This window comes from Lissotriton vulgaris, chromosome 3_1, assembly GCF_964263255.1.
Source record: "Lissotriton vulgaris chromosome 3_1, aLisVul1.2, whole genome shotgun sequence".
Lineage (NCBI taxonomy): Eukaryota > Metazoa > Chordata > Amphibia > Caudata > Salamandridae > Lissotriton > Lissotriton vulgaris.
In genome coordinates, this window is record NC_141689.1 from 2015152347 (window position 1) to 2015178587 (window position 26241).

General features: G+C 43.2%; 1 protein-coding gene across 2 annotated transcripts in view; it reads right to left on the minus strand.

Annotated features, from left to right (window-relative positions):
* CENPU (centromere protein U) overlaps positions 1-26241 on the minus strand; it is a 740965-nt gene that overhangs the window by 512135 nt on the left and 202589 nt on the right. For both annotated transcript variants that reach the window (XM_086962486.1, XM_086962485.1), the window contains exon 6: positions 23797-23890. In XM_086962486.1, the coding sequence (XP_086818612.1) occupies positions 23797-23890 (94 nt within the window). The remainder of the gene's footprint in view (positions 1-23796; positions 23891-26241) is intronic.

Below are 26241 nucleotides of genomic sequence, written 5' to 3' on the forward strand. Positions count from 1 at the left end.
CAATTTCATTAATGGAATGACTGAAGAGTCAGACAGTTCCTTAAATAATTTGAACCAAACTAAGCGATACCAAAGGGGATGATGGACGAAGCATTTGAGAAAATCAAACACTCACCCCAGTCAACTGATCTGGGTTTAATCCATCATCATTCTTTTGCTCACTCTACCACCCAAGTTCAGACATGGCCATATGCAAATCAGTGGGAACAGTCCAGCCCGAACTGCCAAGCCATGTCTTCCCTGGCCTGGAAAAAAGCATCCTGGGACCGGTTACTGGCTAATCAGCTGTCATCAGCCAGGCTAGCTTGAATCCAGTAGCAAAGTGAGCAAGGGACCCACGTCTGGGCCTACCCAGGGGCGTAGCTACAGCTTGTGGCGCCCGGGGTTATCCCTCAGATTGCTGCCCCTTGGGGGGTGGGGGGTTTGCTGGGGAAAAAGGACAGTGAGCACTTGAAAGATTAGCAATCTACACTGCCCTATGCTGTCAACATAGCGGAGCCAAATTTCTACCCACTTCAGAAACACAAGGCTAATCAAAGAGTTCAAACAAGAATTCTATTAGAACAACATCATCTCTGTGACCATCATGAAACACAACTGTAATCTCTTTTGTATGATGTCATGCTAAATAATAAACCTTATTCTAAAAGGCGGCATCTGCACCGAAGGCTTAAAACAGGTCAGATCAATCATTTACTAGAAAAGTCAGCGTCAGATCTGAATGGACTTGAAACTGGTCAACCTGTCACCAACCTCTTATGAGGGGCAAAGTTATTGAAAAACTTAACACATTAATGAAAAATAATCTTATCTTAGTACCATATCAATCTGGATTCCACAAGGTGCAGCACAGAATGTTCCACCTGGAAAATATTTGGTGACATGCACTTGATCTTGGACAAAGGTAGCTGTTTTCTCCTCATTCTTTTCAACCTCTGTATGGCTTTTAATACTGTCGATTGTGAAGAACACATATGGGGTTCATGGTGTGGGTACTAAGAAGGTTTACCTCATTCCTTGTTGACCTTAAATAGCTGGTTAGAATAGGGAACTCCTTCTCTTACCCTACCCACATCAAGTTTGTGTCTGACTGGATTCTAGCTTAACTTCCTAAATGTTCAGCTTGCATATAGAGCCCCAGAGAAATGTGATAGAAGAATCAAGCAGCTCCATTCACCTAAACAACACACCAATTTACTAGCAAGCGTCCTCCGTTAAAAATATCAATAAAGTACGAACCTGACTTCAAATTATTTAAAACTAGAACTTGTAGTACTAGTTATTACATTGATGCTTTTCAAGGAGAGAACGAGAGTACAGTACACTTTTCCTCTCTCTACACAAGCTGGTGCAGTAACCAGCAATGGAAGCACTGAGCACTGCACCATCATTCTGCATGCAGAGGAGTGTATAAGACCATAGACAGATAAAGAACAACTCCAGTCATTTTAAGCTGAAGCCAATCTTGTTTTCTAACGTAAACAGTGTTTTTCTCTTTTGCAGAGTAGGAGATTCTCCTGTGCATTGCAAATGCCGCTGGACAAGTGATTGAGAGCTCTGTGCAGAACCCACCTCAATGAAGGAAAAATCTTAAAACTCCCCCTGTTCAATCTTGAACTGGAATTATGAAAAATCATACAAACCACAGGTCTATTGGTCCATGCCCTCACAGTGCATGCTGCATAAAGACACCTCACCTTGTAGTTGCTGGGGTTTAGGTTCCAGGAAAGCAGTCTCTTTACTTGGCCAATTTCTACACCATGTGGCTTTCATGGAGTTTAAAACCAGGTGAATATACATTTAATGTACCATAATATAATGTAAAATACAACAACATACTATACATACTACTACAGGGGAGAGGATGTAGCCTAACAGCTAAAGCAGTTGACCTCGAAACTGGGAAACTGGGCTTGGAGTATCGGCAAGGGACACTCAACATCATGTGATTCTGAGCAAATCGCTTAATCTCCCTGTGCCTAATAAAATGAATGTGTACTTCTGTAATGCAACTTGTGCTCATGTAAAGCACTCTGATACCTTCCAGTCAAGTATGCGCTATATAAAACTCCCAAAAATAAATAAATAAATAATTAAAATAAAATATAACTCAAAGTAACGTATAGCAACTTTGGTGCCCAGAGTTGAGAGGTTGAGGAGTGCTCTAACTGCATACTGATGCCATATTTGCACACAGAGCCCATATGTCGAGCCAAATGAGTGTAATGTAAAGTGACCTTTTAACCGCTTCTGTGCGGTGCAGATTCTTCCCCTGTGCTGGACATTCCAGAACAGGGTGCGGTCGTGACGGAACCATTCCGTCATCAGCACAGCTCAACTGTGACTGATGACGGAATGGTTCCGTCACCAGCATCGAAGTGGTTAAACCTGTTATCTAATTCAGACTTGGGTAGTGGAATTTGGCTGCTTCTGAACAAGTAGACTCGGTCCACAGCAAGAGTGGGGAGCCAGGAATTTCCAGACTTTTCTCTTATGCCACTGCGCAAGAGTGAAAGCATGGCCTCATTGGCATGTCTTCAGGCCAGCTGAGCCGTCTCAAGAAGTGTAAGCACTGCGGGTTGCTTTCGGTGCACACAAACGCAGGACTTAGTTTTTGGCAATATAATTGAAAGCACTGTTGTTGCAGGCGGCTGCGGTGCTTTCTTTCAATTAAATTAACAAAAACTAAGTCCCGCGTTTGTGTGCACCGAAAGCAGGTGAGAAGGAGTGCAGGCTGCAGCGCAACGCCTTTCACTTTTAAACTCTACTGGGCCGCGGGCGGCAACCACACGTCACTGAAGGCCCGTTGCGGCCGCGGCGACCTTTATAATTTATTTGGGGACACTGTGCGTTCCCAAATAAATTATAAAGGTTGCCGCGGCCGCAACGGGCCTTCAGTGACAAGCGGCCGCCTCAAAAATGGTGCCGCCTGGGGCGGACCGCTCCCCCGCATCCCCCTAGCTACGCCACTGGGCATACCCTGCCAACTTAGGGGGAACAAAGTGATACCAAATGGGAGGATGGACAGAGCATTTGAGCAAATCAAACACTCACCCCCAGTCAACTGATCTGGGTTTAGTCTATCATCATTCTTTAGCTCGCTCCACCACCCCAGTTCAGACATGGCCATATGCAAATCAGTCTGACCCTGTGCCTCATGGGAACAGTCCAGCCCGAACTGCCAAGCCATGTCTTCCCTGGACCGGAAACAAGCATCCTGGGACCGGTTTCTGGCTAATCAGCCGTCATCAGCCAGGCTAGCTTGAATCCAGTGGCAAAGTGAGCAAGGGGCCCACGTCTGGGCATACCCTGCCAACTTAGGGCGAACAAAGCGATACCAAAGGGGATGATGGACGGAGCATTTGAACAAATCAAATCACTGAGTAAGTTTCCTGTGGGGATCAGGTAGGAGGAAAGTAGCACAGGCGACGCTGATTAGGCCTAATGTTGAGGTTGCCGGATTTTGAATTATATTATCTGGCGGCCCAGCTACAGGTATTTACGCAAGCAGTGGCCAGGGAATTCCGAGGTCTGGAGCATTTAAGAGGCAGGGGGATCTATCGCTTGAGGAGAAGACACCGAGGCTATGCTGGAACCGCTCTCAGCGCAGGGCGGGAGGGCTGCATCCCTATGCGCCTGAAATCCCGTTGGGGATGGCCACGGCGTTGCCACATGGAGGTGACTGGACACCATTGCAGGGCTGGGAGCAAGAAGGGATCCACGTAATAGGTGACCTATATGAAAACGGTGCAATGCTGTCCTATCAAGCGTTACAGGAGAGATAGGACCTGCCTAAAGGAGAGGTGTGGCTCACTGGTTAGAGGCGGCAGACCCGGAGGCTGAGAACGGCCCGGGACCAGGGTTCGATTCCCGACGCGGCAGGGTTGTGGACCAGGGTCAGCGGACTGATAATTCTCGCCTCGGTGCCCACTTTGGTCAGTGATCACACTCGGTAACTCTGGGCATTAAGCTTGCCTCATCTCTACAACGGCCCCCCACAGACGCCGGGGATGCCTGGCTTCACCTTGGAGATACCCAGCAAGGGACCATCTCACAGGGAAAGCCAGGACGGGTTCCCCAGCGGTCATTCGCGCCAGGATACTCCGGTAGTAATTGAGCGCGCTACAAAACACCTTACATTTACATTTACATTTACATTTACATTTACCTGCTACAGGCGGCACTGGTGGGGGCGCTGCAAGCGCACTGGAGAGAAGGGCTTGCCAAACCTAAAACGACAATGGCGTGTCAGTATACAATGATGGCCGCTGGGACCTTTAAAGCGGTCACTTGTTTGTACGCTAGGATGCTAAACGAGGGGCTCGCACCCTTGGACAGCCTGAAAGCAAAGTGGGAAGCGGGCATAGAAAAACCCATACCGGAAACGGCCTGGGCACAGATACTGCGGAGGGCTTGGAAGAGTACGAGGAATGCAAGGTTTCAGCTGGTGCATTTTTACATACTTCATAGAGCGTATCTGACCCCTGGGAAAAGAAGGAAATATTTTAGTGTAGAAGGTGCGGCTTGCCCCCGCTGTGCACATGAGGGAGCAGAGTTGGAAGATATGCTGTGGTCATGTACTGAATTGAGGTAATATTGGGAAGACGTAGGCGACACGTTGAACGCCATTACAGGGCGACAGTTGACTTTTGATATTGCGACTTGCGTATTGCATTGGTTTCCACATACTACTAAAACAAAAATAACGAGCAAATTTGTGGACATGGGGCTCATTCTGGCAAAAAGGGAAATAACAAGGTGTTGGAAGGCAAGGGAGGGTCCTAAGGGGGGAAAATGGAGAACCGAGTTCTTAAAATGGGCAAGCTGCGAGAGTGAGATCAGGCTGCGACAGGCGAGAAGACTTAATCATGAAAGGGACCTTGATTCAGTGAAAGCTTGGGTGGCATTAGTACAGGAACTATTGGAGATTCAGCGGGAGGGGACTAACAATGAGGAAGCAGAGGCAGATGGGGACCCCCAGGTACAATAGACACACTGAGGAATGCCACGGAATAAGGCTGCAGAGCATGCAAGTTGGAATACGCGGGAAACAGTTACTCACACCGGTGCAGAGGGAGGGGAGGAGGGAGGTTGGGGGGGGGGGGGGGGGATGGACTGAAAAGGAGTTGGAATTAGCACAATAGCGGGACAGCAGGATGAGCACCGTTTTTCTTGTGGAACAGCATTAATGATGAAGAGTAGGGAATGGAACGGGGTCTTAAGACAATGCTAGGCAGGCCTGTAGAAGAAGATGTGGAATGATGATATATGATTGCTGTATGTTTAAAAACCAATAAAATAAGTTTTCAAAAAATCAGCTAGGCTAGCTTGAATCCAGTGGCAAAGTGAGCAAGGGACCAACGTCTGGTCATACCCTGCCAACTTAGAGCGAACAAAGCCATACCAAAGGGGATGATGGGCGGAGCATTTGAGCAAATCAAACACTCCCCCCCCAGTTAACTGATCTGGGTTTAATCTATCATCATTCTTTAGCTTATTCCACCACCCAAGTTCAGACATGAATACGAAATTTGAGACATTGCTTCAGCTCAAGAGCAGCCAGCTGTGAATGGTGGCAACCCCTCATGTAATCTAACCACAAATACTTATACAATTCGGCCCTTGCTATTGGTTGTCAAGTCAAGTGCAAGACCTCTGGCATTTTGATTTTTCTTCCAAAAACAAAGGCGTACAGAACTGTTGTCGTAATCCTTCACTGGTCCTGTCCAGCAAAACCATGTCACTTGCTTCCTGAAGAACCAGAATTAACTGTCCTCCTAGTTTGGTGGACAAATGCAGAAATTCATATGTCTATCAGCCACACTTGCCACACTGTGTAAACCACAGCTGTACCAGAATGAACCCCTTATGTGTGCTCTTATTTGTGTAGATCCTAGGAGAAAGCAATATAATGAAATGGCTCTTTGAACGATGACACAAAATATTTTTCAGTTTCAAGAAATAGAGGATATACAACATGTACAACAGTGAACAAATATCACTTCCGACTGAACTTGGTTTGAGAGGCAATTTAATTCAGTCAAGGCAGAAGGCTTATGGATCATTGGTCCCATCATGCTTAGATCATAGGAAATTCATTTAATTATTTTGGCCAACAAAGCTGCCACTGGTATCGTGCAATGCTCTGGCTCCTGCTGCATTTTTTTCAGCGGCAGCTCTGGCGAGTGCCGCGTTCTGTACTCTATCGGAGGTCCATAACGAGCTGCGGGACGTCTAACTCTCGGCACCGGGAGGGAATTGCGGCCAGAACCGCAGCTGTGGTCCAGGGAGAGAAATCCTCTGAAAACCCGGGCTGGAGCGTGTTGCCGGTAATGGCACCAAAGAACGCTAATGCCAATGTCAAAGGCCCCAAGACACGGGCGGCGGTTGCCGCTATACCAACGGTCCCTGTGCTAGCTATGGCTCTAGCGAGTAGTGAGACTGCCGGGAATCTTCGTGAGATGGTTGCTCCTTCTCTGGGGTCCACTCGACTGGCTGAAAGCATAGCTGAAAGCGCTGGTGTGCAATTGAAAGTCCCTGGGATCTTCAAAAAAAAGCAGAAAACAAAAGGTAGGATTAATGATTCTGCTTTGGCAGGCGAGGGGACAAGCACTCTGTCAGCCAATAAAGTTGCAGATATGCCTGTACCATTGGTGGATACATCTGCGTACGGCATACATCATAAGTCAACCTGATTGTTAACACAGCAAGTGGTGGTTGTCGGGGCAACGGTGAATACTGAGGCTGAGAATTCAAATGCTGATTTCGTCTTGGATATGGATAATGTATTAGAAATGGGGGCTCCGGCGGCTGGTACAGATTTTCAGAGGGCTCCGCTCCAAGCAACGGCTGGCGGTAGTCTTGGTGAAATACAACTGAAGGCTGGGGACAGCAGTGGAATACCAGGTCGTGATTTGACAAAAGATCTTGACTCTGAGGACTTCGGCGGTAAATTTTATTCAATGCCAGATCTATCAAATGCTTCGGAGAACGAAAGTGTTGATGGGGAATGGGAAGACGATAGAAGCTTAAATAGCTCAGTCCCGCTGGATGATGATGAAAGCAGTGCGGAAGGTAAAGGAAATCCCAAAACCTTTTTCTATGAGCGGTGCTCAAAATATAGGATCTCCATCGCTTAACTATTCATCCTCACTGTAATCTGGTGGGCCGAATGATGGTCAAGGAGGTGGCACCGGCACATATTGAGAAATTAATCAGACCCTCCAGGATATCGCGATTTCGCGATTTGCCGCAAAATCGGCAATTTTGAAAAAATGCCGCGATTTTTACAAAAGTGCCCGCGAAATCGGCATTTTTCTAGAAATCGCGGCATTTTTACAAAAGCCACTATATCCTGGGGGGGGGGTCTGCTTTAAGTGGCTATTGCCTGTGGATTGGGTAATTTACTGTACCTGGCGTGTTTGTGGCTGTCTGGCTGCCTCTCCAGCCAACCTACAAGCCGTCACCACCGCCTGCTGGTTTGCACATTGGTCAAAGCTAAGGCCGCCTGCTGTTTCTGCACTGATGGCTCGAGCTAAGGGCGCCTGCTCTTATCCCCCGGTACTGACGGCCAGGTGCTGGCTCTTTCGACAGGCCTTCCTTCCTTTCTTCGTGATGTTCACAAAGGGGGAGAGGTGCTGATCTCCGAGGCACATATAATACCCGCTAACTCCCTGATGGTTTTATGAGAAATATATACAGGGTTGTTATGTTTCCCGTTACAAGGTTTCAGAGAGATTAATCAAACGGCATTCTTATCACAAGGTTATAAATCATTGGAGTGGGAGATCTCGAGGGGGCGGGGGCGTTGTGTAAACTACTCAATAAACAAACCCTTTTAGCGCCTCTTGAGCCTTGAGTAGTGATGTACTGTTATGCCACAGTGCCTCTATTTGCAGGTGCCCAATTAAAAGCCTCTCTGGTAAACAATTAATTGTGCGGTGCATTTAATGTTAAAACCAAGCATTGATTGGTAATGAATAACAATCTCATCTTTACGCTTTTGTTGAAGAGCAGCAATTTCTTTTTGGGATTCACTTGCTGCTGTTGAATTTTCTCAAACAAAAATATTTAAAACTTTCTCAAGTGGTTTTCCACCATTTCCTTTGTGACAACACTCTGCGATCTGCTGCACCACCAACAAGCAGTGTCCTCTGGAACAGAAAGTACGCGCTGGCGCCAAAATAATAGTGGCCTCTATTCGCAAATAAAACAGGATAACTGTCAAGGCTTCAGATTGCTATGTGTGACATTTTCATACTTTCAGTGTGAATATGAGTTACATTTCAACGATTATGAATGACACTTTCTCACAAGCAAATCAAGCAATGAAGACGAGGGAAACATAAATATCAGAAATTACACCCATGTAAGCAATGAGAAAGTTATGGGCCGATTCCCAAAGGTAATCTTAGACAAAAGGTCTAACTTTGTGACTTTTAGTATTTACAGAGATCGTTTGCGAGTCGTATCTTTACATCCGCAGTTGGGTCGGAATCTGCGCACATGGGCCGTACTATCCGCACCCTGGCCGTACTCTCCGGCGTCACGTTGTAAATACCCCGCACCATGGTGCATCTTTTACGCCGCCGCTGCGTCACAAAAGTGACGCAACGGCGGCGTAAAAGCAGCCCAAGGGGCTTGTAAATCTGCCCCAAAGTGTCTACATTGTAAAGAAACCAAATATACATAGGTTCATGTTGTTAAATAACTAAAAAAAACGAAGATATCTGTGTTTGTTGTAGGAAAAATGGTCACATAAAATGCCGCAAAATTGCCACTAAATTTCCATATTTGTGCCGCTAAATTTCCATTTTTGTGCCACTAAATTTGCTAATCCATGCCGCTATATCCTGGGGTGTCTGAATTAATTACTCTGGTAATGCGATGGAGAAGGAGATTACCTTAGTCTCTAAATATCAAGCTATAACAACACATCGCGAGGAGACAAAAGCAGAGGGATTACGTACACAAGGTGCAGTCCACAAACTTCAGAATACGGTGTGCCGGGCATTAAGTCTTGTACAGAGATGTCTGCTAGGATCAGGGAAGCGGAGGCAAGAATTTCCATAATTGAGGATGAGATTGTGCAGCTGAAAGTAGATGTGACTTCCCTTCATTCATTGCGTGATGATATAAATTGGAAGCTCATCGATATAGAGAATCGTTCTAGAAGGAACAATTTGCGGGTACTTGGTATCCCGGAAGGGATGGAAGGCAAAGACATTCAACAATTTATTATTGATTTATTTGTAGAAGCCTTCCCGGACCTGACTCAATGGAAGTGGGAATTCGAGCTGCAGAGAGTCCACAGATTTCCGTTTCATGTGTGGGGTGGGACAATATGGGTAAATTATAATCCTAGGGCTATACTGATATGTTTGAATAATTTTTTGCTCCTGGAGTCTTTCTATGACCTAGCTAGGATCGTAAGAGAAGGGGGAAGGGCTGTGAATTCTTTGTGCGACCAGACTTCTGCCAGGCCGCAGTTCAGCAGAGATGGCATCTGTGTCAACTTTATTCCAAGCAAAGGGTGCACAGGCCTATCTATTAAATCCGTCTAAGCTTAAAATAGTTCATAAAGATAAAACACAATTTTTTATCTCTGAGATCGCTCCAAGGGATTTTTTGGGTACTATATAGTAGGAAGGCTGTTGCACAGTTAATCTTAATGCTTTATTTATCTTTTTCTTTAAGCTAGGGGGATAAGGGGGCTAATGGAGGGCACACACCCTTTCTCTCCATCACCAACAGGGACTATTCAGTCCCTATGCCTCATTTGGGTGGGGGTGAGGGTGGGGGGGGTTCACTGGGTGGGTAAGGGGGATGGGTGGTGGGGTGGTGACACAAGAAGAAGTACCAATGTGTCCTGGCATAGCGGTAGCAGCAAATGTCTGGTGGATAAACCTTGCATATTCAATCTTTTGAACATACTATTATTGGGATCTAATTTAGATTGTGGTCATAGCAAGCAAGGCATGTTTCTAGAAATTTTTTATGATGATGGGTAAAATTTCCATATGTTCTTGGAACATTTGTGGTTTGAACGATAGAAAAAAAGGGGGATTATGGCCCAGATTCTTAATCTAATGAGGGTGGACCTGCTCTGTGTACAAGAGACCCATATTGCATGGAATAACAAAGTGGTTAAATGATTTGGGCATGGAGCTTCTGGGCTGTACTCTGCAAGGTTGAACGACAAGAGGAGTTGCAATTTAGAAAAGATTTGGGGGGGATTGCAAACGCATTAAAGAAGATCAGTGTAGGCGATGGGTGATTATGGAATTATGGATCGAGGGTGAGCGCATGACGATTTGTTCAATTTATGGTCCCAATTTGGATGATCCAGATATGATTAATGGCTTGAGTATTGAGTTAGCCACTTGGCCATCTCCGTTAATTCTTTGTGGGGACTTTAATCTTCATTTGGCGGGTGGCTTTGATATAACTAGTGAATATTCTTATGAAGGAAAGAAAAGTAAGGGTTTTAAAGCAACCAGAGGGATCTTCAAAGAAGGTGGATGTGCGGTGTATGCAAGGAAAGGGAGCCTCAGGGGACACCTTTTACTCTGCACCTCATAAAAAGGGTCTGCGTTTGGATTTTTTCTTTGTAAAAGCAGAGCAAGCCAGTAAGGCCAGAGTTGATATTCGGCCAAAGATAATATCAGATCATAACCCTATTGTGTTAGAATTAGATATTAGTCATAAGGTGTCATCAAAGGCTTGGACCTTTGAATGAAAACTATTGGTTGACCCGTTATATTGTGAACAAATGTGTAAATGGATAGTAGAATTTTTTTACAACAATCGGGGTTCTGCGCCAGGTCCTATGGTATGGGATGCATTTAAGGCAGGAGTCCACGGAGAAACTCTAAGCTATTCTATCAACAAACAGCGAAGATTACGGGGTGAAGTGTTGGATGAGATGAATAAATTACGGCTTCTAGAAAATGAGCTTATGGTGGCAATTAGGACAAGTCAAGATACTGAGTTAATGTTAAAGGACATAGTTGTCAAAAAAATGAAATTATATCAGCATTTTGCTATGCAACTCGCAGCGAAAATTGCAGTACATCGGTCTAAAGTGTACGAGGTCGGGGAAAATTCTGGGCGAATATTGGCTAAAAGGCTACATCAGAAGGAAGTTGCCAATTAGATAAGCAAGATACAGGATGATATGGGGCATATTTGTGATAATCCTCCGAAGTGCTGGGGGTATTTCGCAAATTTTATAATCAGTTATATACAGATGACGAAATTACTAGAGTGGAAGGGAAACTGTCTGAGTTCAGTGCTGATCTTGAAATCACAAGGTTAACATATGAACAAATGGAAGAATTGGATGGCAAAATTACGTGGGAGGAAGTCGTTAGCAGCAATAACATCATTGGCTGCCGGTAAGGCTGTGGGACCAGATGGCATCCCCCTTGAATTTTATAGGACCTTTCGGCATGCATAGAAAGCCGAACTTATGTCCTTATTTCAGGTCGCACAAATGGGGATTGCACCATTGTCTTGGCGTAAGACTATTAATATTGTTTTTTTGAAAAAGGAGAAATCCGAGGTATTACCGTCATCATACAGACCTATCTCATTAATAAACTCCGATAGCGAAATCTACTCTAAGATCATAGCAACTCGTCTAGCCGGAGTTAATTTCCGATTTGGTTTCAAAATTTCAACATGAGTTTATCCCAGGTCAGGATACAGCAGATCATGTGAGGCGTGTGATATCATTTGTGGATTGGGCACAAACAACCAATACCACAATGGGGGTAACTCTGTTGGATGCCGAGAAGGTTTTCAACATGGTTTCCTGGCCCTATATGTGGGAGGTTTTAAGATTGAAGGGATTTGGCCCTATGATATGTCAATCTCTGAAGACATTATATATGACTCCGGAAGCTTACATTCGAATTTCTGGCCAAGAGTCTGACCTGTGTACAATCGGTCGATGAACACGGCAGGGATGTCCGTGCTCACCTTTATTATTTGCATTAACCATAGATTTTTTTTTAAAATAAGTTAAACCAGGCGGAAGGTATAGTACATGTCCAACTATGGCATATAGATTATAGAGCATTCGCATATGCCGATGATATTGTTGTTGTTACTAGAGACATTGCTACCGCAATCCCAACTATAGAAAAACTAGCATCTCAGTTTGGGCGTTTTTCGGGGTACAAATTAAATATCTCTAAAACACAGGTGCCGTACATTGGTGGGGAACCGCCTGAAAATATAATCACTGTCCCAGAAGTTACTTATTTGGGAATTGAAATCTCACTGCCCGTTAGTAAAATTCCAGAGTCAAACATGAATCCTTTGCTTACTGAGGTAATTTCAACATTGGAGAGATTGGATCACCTACACTTATCATTGTACGGCAGATCAAACGTATTAAAAATGATGGTATTGCCTAAGTTTTTATACATGTTTAGAAACATCCCTCTAGAATTCCCTGTTTTATGCTTCAGGAGATTAGAGAGGATAAGTTCTAGATTTTTGTGGGGATATAGTCGGCAAAGAAGGGCTTATAAGAAGATGGTGCTGCCAAAAGATCGCGGTGGCTGGGGTATACCACATTTTATGCTATATTACTGGGCAGCGGTCCTGCAATTCATCAGCCCCCTGGTAATTGGGGATAAGGCCAAAATTCTACCATGTTATTGCCCATCAATTTACGAATTTGGGTTAGGGGATGAGGCCAAGGAGTGCCTGGTTAAAATAATTGAACCCAGTCATTTTAAGAAAACAAAATTTTAAATTTTTAAGGCTGCAAATGCAGTTTGGAAACAGGTTAAACGGCAATTGGGGATTTTTAAATTGAATGCAAATACTCCATTCACCACCCCGGGGTTACTACCAATAATTTTCCGGGATCAAGTATCAAATAGATGGCGCTTAAAAGGAATTCACTATTTAGGGGATCTATGTGATGATGGATAGTTGGCAGCATTTGTAGATCTGCAAGCAAAATTTGTTTTTGCCAAACATGAATTTTTCAAATATCTTCAAATTCGGAGCTTTTTTAATAAATTAGGGCTTGGTTCTGCATATCAGCTGGGTAAGATCCCGCTTATTGAAAGCATGATGAAAAATACGCGCATTGGTCAATCTAATGCTCAATTGATAGAGACATTCCCAGATGATGTAGAAGTTTGTCAAGGAAAATCAGTAACAAAGCTGGGGCAAGATGGCGTTGAGGTCATGGAATCCCTAAGGGTCTCGAATCTAGTTTTGATGACTGGGAGGATGAGATACCAGCATTATATGGTTATACATGATCTGTATTATACCCCAAGTAAGATCTCAAAATGGGGGACATCTGCTGGGACCAAATGTAATAGATGTGGTCTATATGCTGTGGAAGGTGTCCATACGTTTTTTTAAAATGTCCCAAATTAGGGGAGTTAATCGGCTCAATCGAGCAATTATTAGGAGCATTATTTGGAACTCTCGTTTGTATTACAGGGGAATTGGTACTGATTGGTGTGAGCACGGATACTCATGCACAGACAAGATCAAGTACAATGGTATCTTTTTTGTTTATCTGTATGGCAGTGTTACAGGCTTGTATTACTAAGGATTGTATCAGCCCTGACCCGCCAACATTTTTGTGCTGGCGCTCGAGATTGTTAGCCATGTATAATTTAGAATTAGTAATATACAAGATCAAGGGGAGGAGAAAGAGTGCAATGGGTGCTAAGATTTGGTCCGATATTACTGAATGGATTTAGGGTTTACCAGGGTTGGTTTTCTGTAACAAAAGTTTCTTTTCAAATGTAATGAATTATTCTGGTCATGTGCTTGCTTTGATTTGACTCATCATTGTCTGTTTTATTTCGTTTGTCTCTGGCTCTTCTATTTTCTTTAGCTGCTCAGTATGCCTGTTGGTTTATTTTTGTAAAACTGGGGGTAAAATCAATTAAAAAAATGATTTAAAAAAATGAATTAGTACTCAGCGTGTAACAAGATCATTCACTTTTTAGGGAAACCATTAAAACTTAGGCAAATTATCAGTCAATAAGATCATCGCAGGACAGCCTCATCCTCCATGAAGGGATAAAGACTGCACAGCCCAGTGTGCCAGCCACAAGATTGAGTATGAATCATCAACATTCATGCACCCCTGCCCAACCATTCCTTATTTTATGGCAATTGGTGCATCAGTTCAGGTCGCCAAAGTGTCATCACTGCCCTGACCACGTCTCTTCCCTTAAAGCATAAACAGTAGTCACACACCCCCTCTACCCTCTCCTAAAGGTGCTCCCAAGTGGCTGTGAAATCCAAGAGATGTCACGTTCAAGCATTACAAAACATCCATTAAACTAATACATAAAATAAATGAATAAATAAGAAACAAATGGTCATTTCAATAATCACAGCACTTAACCATTCAAGATGGAGATACCCAAGTAGCAGACGGAAGTCTTTGGGTTTTAAGGGCCAGTTCTGGTGCATTTTCCAATTTCTTGAGGATAACGCAGCTTATCACAGGATGTTGTAAACCTATGCAGATATTATAAGCCTTTTATATGCATTTTGTTAGGCATGGCTTCTATGGGAAGCCTCTATCTTTCACACCATTTTCCAAATCTGGTAACTCACTGCAGCAGCGCTGCTTGTCTGCTTCTGCAAAAAGCAAAAGGAACAGCTGCAGCAGAGGGGAAAAGGGCAGAAAGGGTGATGGGGGTGGTTAAGGATAGCAGGTAAAGTAAATCATTTTCACATTTGAGTCAGGGGCGAGAGGCTATGTTACGTATGACTCCCCCATTACTGGTCTATCACTGCTTAGCAGTTAAAAGCATAGGCAGATTTTTGAGGGGTAGGGCAAACAGAATAGAAAATTAAGGATTTATAAAAAGTGAATTACAGGGATGATTTTCACCTTGGGATTCTGAGTGACGTCATAGGCAGCTCTTACTATCTATTTGATGTCACTCAGAACCCCTAAGTGAAAAACATCCCAGTATTTCAATGTTACCCATCTATAATTCTGTATCTAAAGTAGCCTGTTGTGGAGTGTTAATTTGGGATATTTTGCTAAAGGCTTTCTGGTAGGTGAATAGCCCATAGTAAAACCTTATTTTTGGGAATTACAATATCCGAAAATGACAAAACTAAAGGTACTGGTTGCCTTGCTTTTAAGTTTAAAAAAACTTACAAGTTGAATCATTGAAATTAATTATTATCATACCAAAATATATAGGAACAGTAGAGAATCCATACTAATATAATAAAGAGAGAGCCCAAACCTTGGAGGTGGGTAATCTCAGGAATCACAACACCCAATACAGCGTTGGAAAGGGCAGTTGCAGCAGAAGGACATAGGCTATGCAGACGCCCACCATATACATTTAAAAGGTAAAAGAACTGTGCCAGCAAAGTAGTCCCTTGTGGACGTGTCTGCGTTGTGCTGTGGGTGTGTGCTGGGGTCGTGACAAACGCTGGGGGCGTGTGGTACATTCCGCCCTTCATGCCATGTCTCATATTGTGTGCTAATCCGACCCTGCTCCCTTTAAATACCCCATAATCATAACCCACCCTTACTCCTTAAAATACCCCAACACCCTTAAACACTAACCCATCTTAACCCTATAAATATACCCCTGTACCCCCAAACCTATCACTGAACCCTATAAATACCCCTGTACCTCAAAACCCAAACCTACCCCTGAACCCTAAAATACCCTGTACCCCAAAACCAAAACCTACCCCTGAACCCTAAAAATAACCCTGTACCCCAAAACCCAAACCTACCCCTGAACCCTTAAAATACCCCTGTGCCCAAAACCCAAACCTACCCCTGAACCCTGAAAATAACCCTGTACCCCAAAACCCAAACCTACCCCTGGACCCTAAAATACCCCTGTACCCCAAAACCCAAACCTAGCCCTGAACCCTAAAAGTACCCCTGTACCCCAAAACCCAAACCTAGTCCTGAACTCTTAAAATACCCCTGTACCCCAAAACCCAAACGTACCCCGAACCCTAAAAATACGCCTATACGCCAAATACCCAAACCTATCCCTAAACCTTAAAAATAAGCCTGTACCCCAAAACCCATACCTATCCCTAAACCCTAAAACTAACCCTGTACCCCATAACCCAAAACTATATCTGAACCCTTAAAATACCCAAACACCCCAAAACATATACCTCAATACGACAAAACATATACCCCTATACCCATACTTACCTTATCCAAACATTTAACCCTTTCGCTGCTGATGACGAGCTCAGCTCGTCATCACCCACGGGTGTCGTGTGCTGATGACGAGCTGAGCTCGTCATGAATAAATGGCATCAGTGATTTTCCAGCACAGGGCAAAAATCCCCGCAGCAGCCATGTGGTTAAAAAAACATGCTTTTACCATTCATGCATTTACAACGAATTTCGTTGTAAATGTATGCGTGGTAAAAGCATACATAATGTAATGCCATGCGTTATATTGGCATTGCGGCGTCATGGTGCTTTCGTAATGAAAGTATGCAGAGTGATGGTATGCGGAAAGAAAGTTGCGGAATAATGGGTGTTTACTCTTCCCGGTAAGTACATTGGTGGCACGGCGGCCCACATCTCCAGCAGCATACTCATATTTTTTCACCACCCATTTGAAAAACGCACAGGTCTCTCTCATTGATGGCCAGCACCGACATACACTTTTAGACACACCTCCTGCCACAAGTTCTAGAATTGCGAACTTTAGAGCTGGGTAGCTACGTTCGAATCTCGGCATCAGCTCAACATCCTGTGATTCCAGGCAAATCGTTTGGTCTCCCCGTGCCTACCACAAATGAATGTGTTCTTCTGTAATGTAAATTGTGCTCATGCCATGTTGTCGAGTTCGCGCTATATAACATTGCAAGGAAAAATTAAGTAGGGAAACTCGAGTTCACACACTACTGAACGCGCACTCTTAAGTGCATCAGCAGTGCACTGTGAATCGGAGCGCTTCAAAGGCCTGTCACAGATGAGAAATGCTATCAAAACGAAATCCTACAAAACAATTCACTACTGGCCGGCAGCAATTCATACCCGGACAACGTCGGGATGGGCTGCTAGTTAATCTATAAATTACAATCGGTTTACCAATTTAAATACTACATTTTTAAACAAAATATATGATCTGCCCTCTAGAGTAAAACACATTTAATCAATCAGTCAAGAGAACTGAAATAGTTTTTCTGCTTCTATTCTTAAAGTTCAACATACTGGGAGTGAGGGATGAAACAAAACAAATATGTGTGGATACAGGGGTTGCGATATACAAGGCTACCCTGCAGTTACTAGAGCAGGTACCCAGCAAGATACACTTCAGTGGAAGAGATGTGGCAATAATATTTATGATAATCACACTCACATTAAATTGGTTTCTTCAATTGGCAGTGTATGGACAAAAAAGCTAACATGCCATTTCACCACTTTTTAGGTCTTGCTGTAGAAATGGTGCCTGCGAGGACTACTGTTCTTTTTAACTCTAAAAAGGGGCTTTTAGCTCGTACTTTACTTGCCATTGATGGCTTCTTTCTTATTCTAAGTCCCCTACTCCTCACTTCCTCCTTATGTGTGTTCGAACTTTCGATGGAGCATCGAGCATGTAGTAAGTAATGACTTTAATTGTGTCCTTCCACTTCTCACGCTCGCATGGAAGTACTTTTTTTGTTGCATGTCGTGCATGGTCTTTGCTTCTATGTTGATCGTCGCTTCCGTTCGCTCTGTCCTGCATTGTTGCTGGTGTCCTTTCCTCCCCATTGCTTGTTTTATTTATTGACTTTACTCTGGTCCGACATACACCAGGTCTGTCAGGACCTCGGCGTTTAAATGAATCCCCAGCCAGTCACCAGTTAGAAGTTTGGAATTCTTTCTGGCAATGTAGGGTTTGCTTTCCTGCAAGGGGGTGCGGATTAGCGGCTTGGATGCATTTTTTGTGTTTCATGCTGGGTACTGGTTCTCGGTTCACTGCTTTCTTTCATTTGAGCTGGTGGCTGTTTCATTCTTTCTCCTTTGCAGTACCTGTAAATGTAGCGGTTTGACTTGCATGATACAACCTTCCTGCTGTGCTCAAAATCCAAGGTAGCCAGTGAGCCAGCACTACGAGGGTAAGGGTTTGGAGTGGACATGTTTTGCCCTTTGGTCGCCTTTACACTGGAGCAGCTAGCTGGCCTTTAGGACTCAGCTTGTGAGAGGCAACAAGAAAACGGAGTATCAGGGTCACCACGCACGTGACGAAGACAACTACCTTTGGATACTTCCTCCCTCTAGTCAGAGGTATGGCACTGGGGGACCAAAGGAAGGGTCCCTGCTCTTCAATCAGAGGGGTTGTACTCCTCCATGCTGACAGCTGTGGTTATAATGAGCCTCAGGCCCTTGGTTAGGCAGCTTAGCCAGGCACGCAAGGGCCTGTTGCTGAGCAAGTACCAGTCGCCAGACATGATACAACAGTCATTATTGAGGTTGAGACAAGGTACCCTAGCCCCAAGGCTCCTGGAGGGGTAAGAGCAACCAAGACCATGGTCTGGCGGACGATTAGAGCGCCCGGGGCGGATCTCCAAAAGCACAAGTTAATCTGGGCTGAATATACAAGTACGGTATCACAACAGAAGGTCAACAGTTGGGAGAACACAACCAGCGTGATGGAGACAGATCAACACAAGGAGATGATGGGCGGAGCATTGACACTTTTCAGACACTCACCCCCAGTCACAGATCTGGGTTGAATCCATTATTGTTCTGTAGCTCAGTGGCAAAGTGAGCAAGGGAGCCACGTCTGGGCGCACCCTGCCAACTTAGGGCGAACAAAGCAAACACAAGGAGAGCGTGGCAGAGACAGCACCTTTAACAGCCTAATGAAAGCATGAAAGCAGCCAGTAGGCCGTGAGAAGAGAATATATTGCCAAAACAGAGATTCTTGGGAGGCCCAACAGCCAGGACACTGAGGTGCACAGGCGAGAGCGGGATGGGTTCGTCGCGGGCTGCACTGAAAAGAGGAAGAAGGAGCAAACCCCAAAAGATGGAAGGGGTAGCCACCTGGGAACATGAGCCCAACAGGCAGCGTGGCAGTAAAAGGGGAGCGTAGATTGGTAAAGGAGGTACAGATGACAGCAAAATGCCGGAGGAAGGCCACTTAACTAGGTATGCCTTGCTGCAGGGTAAATAGGCCGACGGGGAGTAAGCGGAGCATGGTACTCGTAGCTCGGGCCCGCCAGTTGGCAGGTCACAAAATAAACAGTAACAATTTGAGCCTACCCCCTCAAGATCAGTGAAACAACCAACAGTAGGGCAACAAAAATGTATGACTCCAAAATGCGGCATGGAGGATGGCCTCAACAATAAAAGGTGCCAGAATTATGACAAGCAATGGACAATGATTTGATTGATATATGGCAGAGATGATTTAGGACATGTCAACCGTTAATGATTTATGACCTGTCACGCAGCGAGGTTTTATGATCCTGTCAAAATGATTTATGTTTGGCAGAGATGATGTATGACCTGTCAACCGTGATTCATGATCTGCCTCGTAATTATGATTTATAATTCTGTCAGTGATTTGTGACACTCAGAATGAATTATGACACTGTAATAATGTTTTATCGTCTTGTCAACTTGAAATATGACTGACCACTGTGATTTATGAGGTCAATGAAGTAACGTAGAGACCATGCACGCAATAAAATTGCGCCAAAGTATTCGCAAAGAAAAATGCAAACACGGCTGGTGTAAGGTTATTCATAATTTTATATGTGGGATGTGTACCACCTCAAGTGGGCCAAGAGCAAGAGTTAAGGCGGAGGCTGCCGCTGAAGGGGGAATCAGGAACCGGCGCAATAACAGCTGCCGGGGGCTGGGAAATTACCAGTTTAAACTGCCTTAGCGGCAAACGAATGCCACCTCCCCTCCCCTTTCAGGGGAAGAAAAGCACACCAAGGTTGGCCCGAAGACACAGGGTCAATGAGGGCCAGGTAATGCCAAGTACGTTTTTAACCCCCCCCCCCACCCCATGGAGGGGGACACACCACTCAGAGTGAGTTATGACACTGTAATAATGTTTTATGGCCTTGTCATCTTGAATTATTACAAGTTCAATTATGTAACACAGAGACCATGTATGTAATAAAACTGCGGCCAAATATGTCCCCAGAAAAATGCAAACACGGCTGGTGTAAGTTTAATCATAAATGTATATGTGGGCTGTGTACTAATGGAAGTGAATAAACAGAAATTGGGGTGAATAATCAAAATAAACGTAAAAGTACATTTTTTAAATCAATTCAAGTGCGGTGCTCAAGGGAAGGTGAATCACCCAAACCCCTCCTAAATCCAGACCCCAGGGTCTTTCAAATATTGCACCAGTCCAAAGCACAAGCAATATTATACAATATATTCAGTAAGCAATTACACCACGAAAAATATTTCTTGGTCTTTCATTTTCAATACTTCATATGCCCAGCCATCACGTGTTTTGTCGCCAAGGGAGTTCCCCACGAGTTCTTCAGGGCTGTGAAAATGATAGACTATCTACGCAGGTTTTACTTCCGTCCCGGCTGTGTGAATGAAGTATCCTCTGCCACGCACAATGTCCAAAAGTCAATTGAGTTCATCGGTTTTGAAAGTTTGTATTACACTAGTCCCTGTATTCTGTGTTGAGACTTTAAGATGTATGTTATGTGTTCTATTTTGTATGCAGTAACAGTTTCTGAAAAACATGTCTTATGAGAAATAAAAAAATGATCTCTGTTAAAAGTGTGTCTTGTTGATTTGTTGACTTCTCTTGTTATACAAAAAAAAAAAAAGAACTTGTCTCGCTGTGCAGCCACAATATGCTATTTATATTTTCCATGTAGCGAAATGGCTGGCACAAGAATGTGCATGAGGCACACTGCAGACAGAACACAATTATAAATAAAAGCACTATGACTCGGCCAGAGTTGGGCACATCATAGCGTTTTATATCTTCCAAACTTCGCTTTCAGGGTTGAACCCCACCCTCCATTGCGGCCGGACAGCAATACAATAAAGCGCTATTGTGCAGCTAGTGCTGGGCGCATCATAGCGATTTTTTTAAAATCTTTTTTGTTTTTGTTTTAGCCATGGTGCACAGTAGCTGAAAAGCATGGCTGAAAACAATGACAGTGCCAATAGTTTTCTTGCAGGCGAAACCTATTGGCTTGCCAATGCGTGTTAATTTTGTCCCCAACGTTTCGCTGTATTTTACGTTTTGGCAACAGTTTGTGTGCATCTTAATTTATAGGGAGCCTTAAAACTGCAAACTTCAAACTGCAGGCTGATGGACCTCAGGGTCACCTCTTGATGAATATTGAGGGGTGGGACCAATATTGGTCTCTCCACTTTTGGGGTAGTCAAAAACGACATTGGATAAACAAATATTCACATATATCAATATGCGGCAACAAAACTGACCTGCTCTTAACAAGAACTAATTCCCTATGATTACACCTTTAAGAACATCACTGTTGGTTGGCTGACGAACGTGCTTTCCGACTGCCACATGTGAGATTTCCCCACGTACGATTTAAGAACTTGAGGATGGTATATATTATTTCTACAATTGATCATTTTAGAGCGGAGACTTGTCCCCTCATTTTTCAGAATAGCATTTTGAAATTTGAAAAACAGCGCCAGGAGAAGATAATTTCCCTATGGAGGAAGCCTATCTGTTCCAACAATGACAAAAGTGCTGGGAGATAACAGTAGTAAAGCCTGAAGTAGGAGGTTGGACCTGTAGATACCTCCGAAACACGTCGCTTCTTGGTCTACTTGGAACAAAATGTTGAATTGCTGTTCATGAATATTTTTTAATTTTTGTTTTTATTGCTTTGTATATTTTTCTATATACATGTTTTTAGATTGTGAATCCAGTTCGGTAGATTTTTAATGTGAATATATTCTCTCAAAGAAAATCAACAACAAAGAAGACAGTTTTTAATCAAATAAATAAAGATTTTCATATTGGATTTCTTGGCGACTGTCATATTAACCCGGTGATAGTTGATTGTAATGTGTGGTATGATATCGTAATGGTATGCAACTAAGTTATCCCAAAGGGAATTTATTTTAGACCTTGTGACAACAAAATTATGACACAAATACCAACAGCCCAGACAATGTTCAAACAGCACATGGTGAGGATCAGAGGAAGAGTGGTTCTTACTGGGCTACAGTTAGAAGATGTTGTTCCAAATAACATACAGAAACCTCCACAGGATCTGGGTTTCTGTGTTCTGAGAGGGTTTTAGTAGCTTAAGCCATGCTGAAATATTAAATGCTTTGTGTGTAAAGATTGCTGCCAACCCCTGATCACCTAGTAAGCAGACCTGAAAACACAAGAGCCCTCTGCATGATAGAAGCTTTCAGGGAAAGTACAGATGGCTGTAAGACACTCTGCTAAGAAGTGCATGCAGTGTGAATACAGGTGAAGATTGAAGTGCAAGTTAAAAGTAAAACAATGAAAATAATCAAAGTGTTCTACACTGCTGATGCAACTTATGAAATAAATGAAGTGAAGTGAATATGCATCATCCTTCAGGATTGTTACAGACAAAAAGATATGTAAAGGACCTTCATGAGTAAAAATGTTCTGCTGTTAATTAATGATGGAACAGCAGTCCCACTCTGTAAAATAAATCAAAAAATAAAAACTAGACTGTTCAACACCCAAAAGTAAGGATGAATAAAGTGAACTAGGAATGACAGTGTACGTTTCTTAAGGCCTGAGTGGACTCAGTTCATGCATACAAGCTCTAATGTTCTCAAAACTAGACTATGGTAGCTCCACGCTATGTGCTCTCCCTAAACAGAGCCCAGCCCCACTAAGGGCTTCCCTTAATGCCGCAGCTAGACTGATTACTGGGATAAAAAGAAAATAACACATATTCCCCGTCCTAAAATCTCTAAACTGGTTACCCTACGAGGCCAGAATTCAGTTAGAAAGTGCCTGCATGGAGCACAATGCCCTTCATTTCAAGACCCCATCTATCTGGCTACAAAACTAGAACCATCAGGGGGCTGCAGAGCATCACGAATTGCAAGTACAATTTCCACCAAAAGAGATTGGGTAACAGAGGCTCTCTGGCATGGCCCCAAAGATTTGGAACTCCCTTCCTCCGGAAATCCAAACAATCACCTCCATACTTCCTGCAAAAAAAGTGATGCTCAATTTCCGTCCCGAATAGGCCTTGGCTACTAGACTCCATTACTGCCCTCTATCCACTCATCTTGATTGACTTGTGACATGGTTATATACCTGGGAATATTATTGTTAGCGTGCATTGTACATATATATGCTCGAATGTTCCTCACCCATTACTGTATCCACCCTACCCTTGTGTGAAGAGTTCCGATACCTACAGGAGTCTTGCACTCATCTTGCATAATTATGCAACAAATATTTTGCTTCCCAATACTGTATTCCTCTTACCCAAAATTGTGTAGCGCTCTGATATCCGTAAGGCTCCCGTTCTCGCTATACAAAACAGTATAAATAAATAAATAATATACAAAGTTCAAACTGCAGAAACACTTTAAATTGTTAAAATGTAACATTTCAAAATACACCATGATGCCATATTTGAAACAGGTTATAACATAAGGTGTTACAAGTTCTTAAACAAAGACATGCTAAACGTTGTAAGCTCAATTTGTACGTACCTTTCTTTTTTTTTCCACACATCTTTTTATTGTTTTTTTGTGCATCATTTACAAACATTTCCATTTTGTACATTAGCATACAATTAACTTATCTGGTATTATTGCAGTAGAAATGTGCATACCTTTCTTACAGTAGGTTCCTTTAAATTTGCTTTTTCCGAAATCTTTTTTGATTTCTTTGCCTTATAATTATTCGCTTTATTTTCGAGATTTTTCCTACAATGGAAAACCGTGTCAATTAACAAATCAAAGGAAAACATGAATTGCTTACACTCTGTAATACTTCTTGCAAATTACTTCCTCAAAGTCAACCACAATATGATCAAGGCAAAAGTAAGTGACAACCATTGATTTCAGTTTATCTCGCTCTCATCCTGACTGAGGAAATCGAAATCTTTGCGTCACAGTTATGTCAAACACTAACTGATAACAAAACACGCCTTTTTGCAAATTTCAGGTCATGTTAAGCAAAGTACCTGATGTCAATTTGCCAAGTACATGCTTTGAGTATCAGTAAACAGCACCACACCTATGGCTATCCTTTTGGGAAAGTGGGAGGGAAGAGGAAGTCGAATTCAAAAGCTTAAGAGTGCTTCACCGACTCCCAGAAGTGGAACCAATAATGGGAGATTACAATGGACTGGTGGCTCATTTTGGGAAACCATGGGGCTTAAAGAAGGACAGCAATACCAGTAAAGACAAGACCCATGGTTAATTAAACCCCCTTGCTATTGCTGAATCTTGTAAATAACTTGCTATCGCTGTAATGAGTTCTGATACCCTAACGGGTCATGTTTGCGCTATATAAAACACTAAATGGAAAATAACCTGCACGACAAAGCCAGTGACCTCAAGGACTATCTAACCTATAACATATTATGGTAAAAAGAAACAAAACAAAGAAGCCTGTGAAAGAACTGTTCTACGATTTCTGAATTTGAAGAAGGTAATGGTCGCCAGTTTGGGGGGAAAATAAGAGGCCAGGAGGCAATTGCTTGGAGGACTCTCGAACCAAGTAGATGGACACATTCTTTACTCAATTTATGGCAATAAAAGACTGACCCGTTGCTCAATGAAGAAAATTCGGAAGTAACCTCCGCGAGGTAGGATGTTCCAGTGAACAATGTCGGTACAAATTATCAACCACAGGTTCATGGTTGCACAGATCTTTAACACAACTGTGATAACCTCAAAGACAGATAGTGCTCAAGGCTGAAGAATGTTAGAGAATACATTTAAAGATGATTTGGCTAGTTTGGGGCGATCATGCACATCATAATCAATTCCCAAAAACTGTTGGGTGTGAAATTGGGGCCAGGAGATTGCATTTTACTAATGACAGCATAACAAAAGACATCAAAGAAATGAATTCTGAAAGGAGCAAGAGAGCTCTGCAGAAAAAAGGGATGCAGCCAGTCACAGGATAGTTGATGAAGAGGACAATTAAATACAATCTAGTTGATACGCTACCAAAACTATTCGAAAGAAAACGTATTACTGGTTCCGGCGAAAGAGGCATCAATCAGCTCACGGGAGGATGGAACAAGCATCCTATGACAGGCTTTAAGCAGGTGAGATATAGAATGAGGAGACATTCACACGAATAATAAAACAATTGGCTATGAGTGATTGGTCCCTTTTGGGGGAACTAAATGGTTGTTGGTCCAGAGTGTTCCACATATCACAAAAGTGACTTACGCTATCTGCAAATAATTGAAGCGAGTTATACATTGTCAATAAATAAGGAGTATGCGAGGATGAATCTTAAGGTGCGTGTCAACAAAGAGAGTAGCCTTTCAATTTATATTTTTTATCCGATCAAAAAAACAAAATACATTAAACAGTACATGTGACTTTTAAAATATTAATATGGAAAGAAAAGGAAGTGAAGGGATATGCCTAAAGTGACTTCTAAAGATGCATCAAACAAATGTCTGAACTGGCCAATAAGAAGGATCATCTGTAGATCTTGTAGATTTAGAAAAGTAAGTTTATTATTTACAGGAAACACATCTGGTCTTAATGGATCAAAAAGATGTTGCCATGCTTACAAAAGAGACATTTAGGGCTCTGATAGCTTTTGGGAAAAACATTATATTTAAATGGATACAGAGGATACCAAGTATATTGCTATGAGGACAAAGCTTGAAGGAAGAAAGACTTCAGACTAGGACCGTGATATTCGGACTCAGAAGAGGGAAACTGAAGTAAGTGGTGATAGCGAAGGCATAACATCGACAGCCTAAGCGAGTCACTTTTTGGGGACTAAATTAACTTTGAGCGGTGGCAAGCAACATGCTAAGTAGGAGTAACAGGCAACGGAACCAGGGGGGTATCCGTCCATCATCCCCTTTGGTATCACTTTGTTCGCCCTAAGTTGGCAGGGTATGCCCAGACGTGGGCCCCTTGCTCACTTTGCCACTGGATTCAAGATAGCCTGACTGAAGAGGGTTATGAACCTGAAACCTGTCCCAGGATGCTTGTTTCCGGTCCAGGGAAGACATGGCTTGGCAGTTCAGGCTGGACTGTTCCCATGAGGCACAGGGTCAGACTGATTTGCATATGGC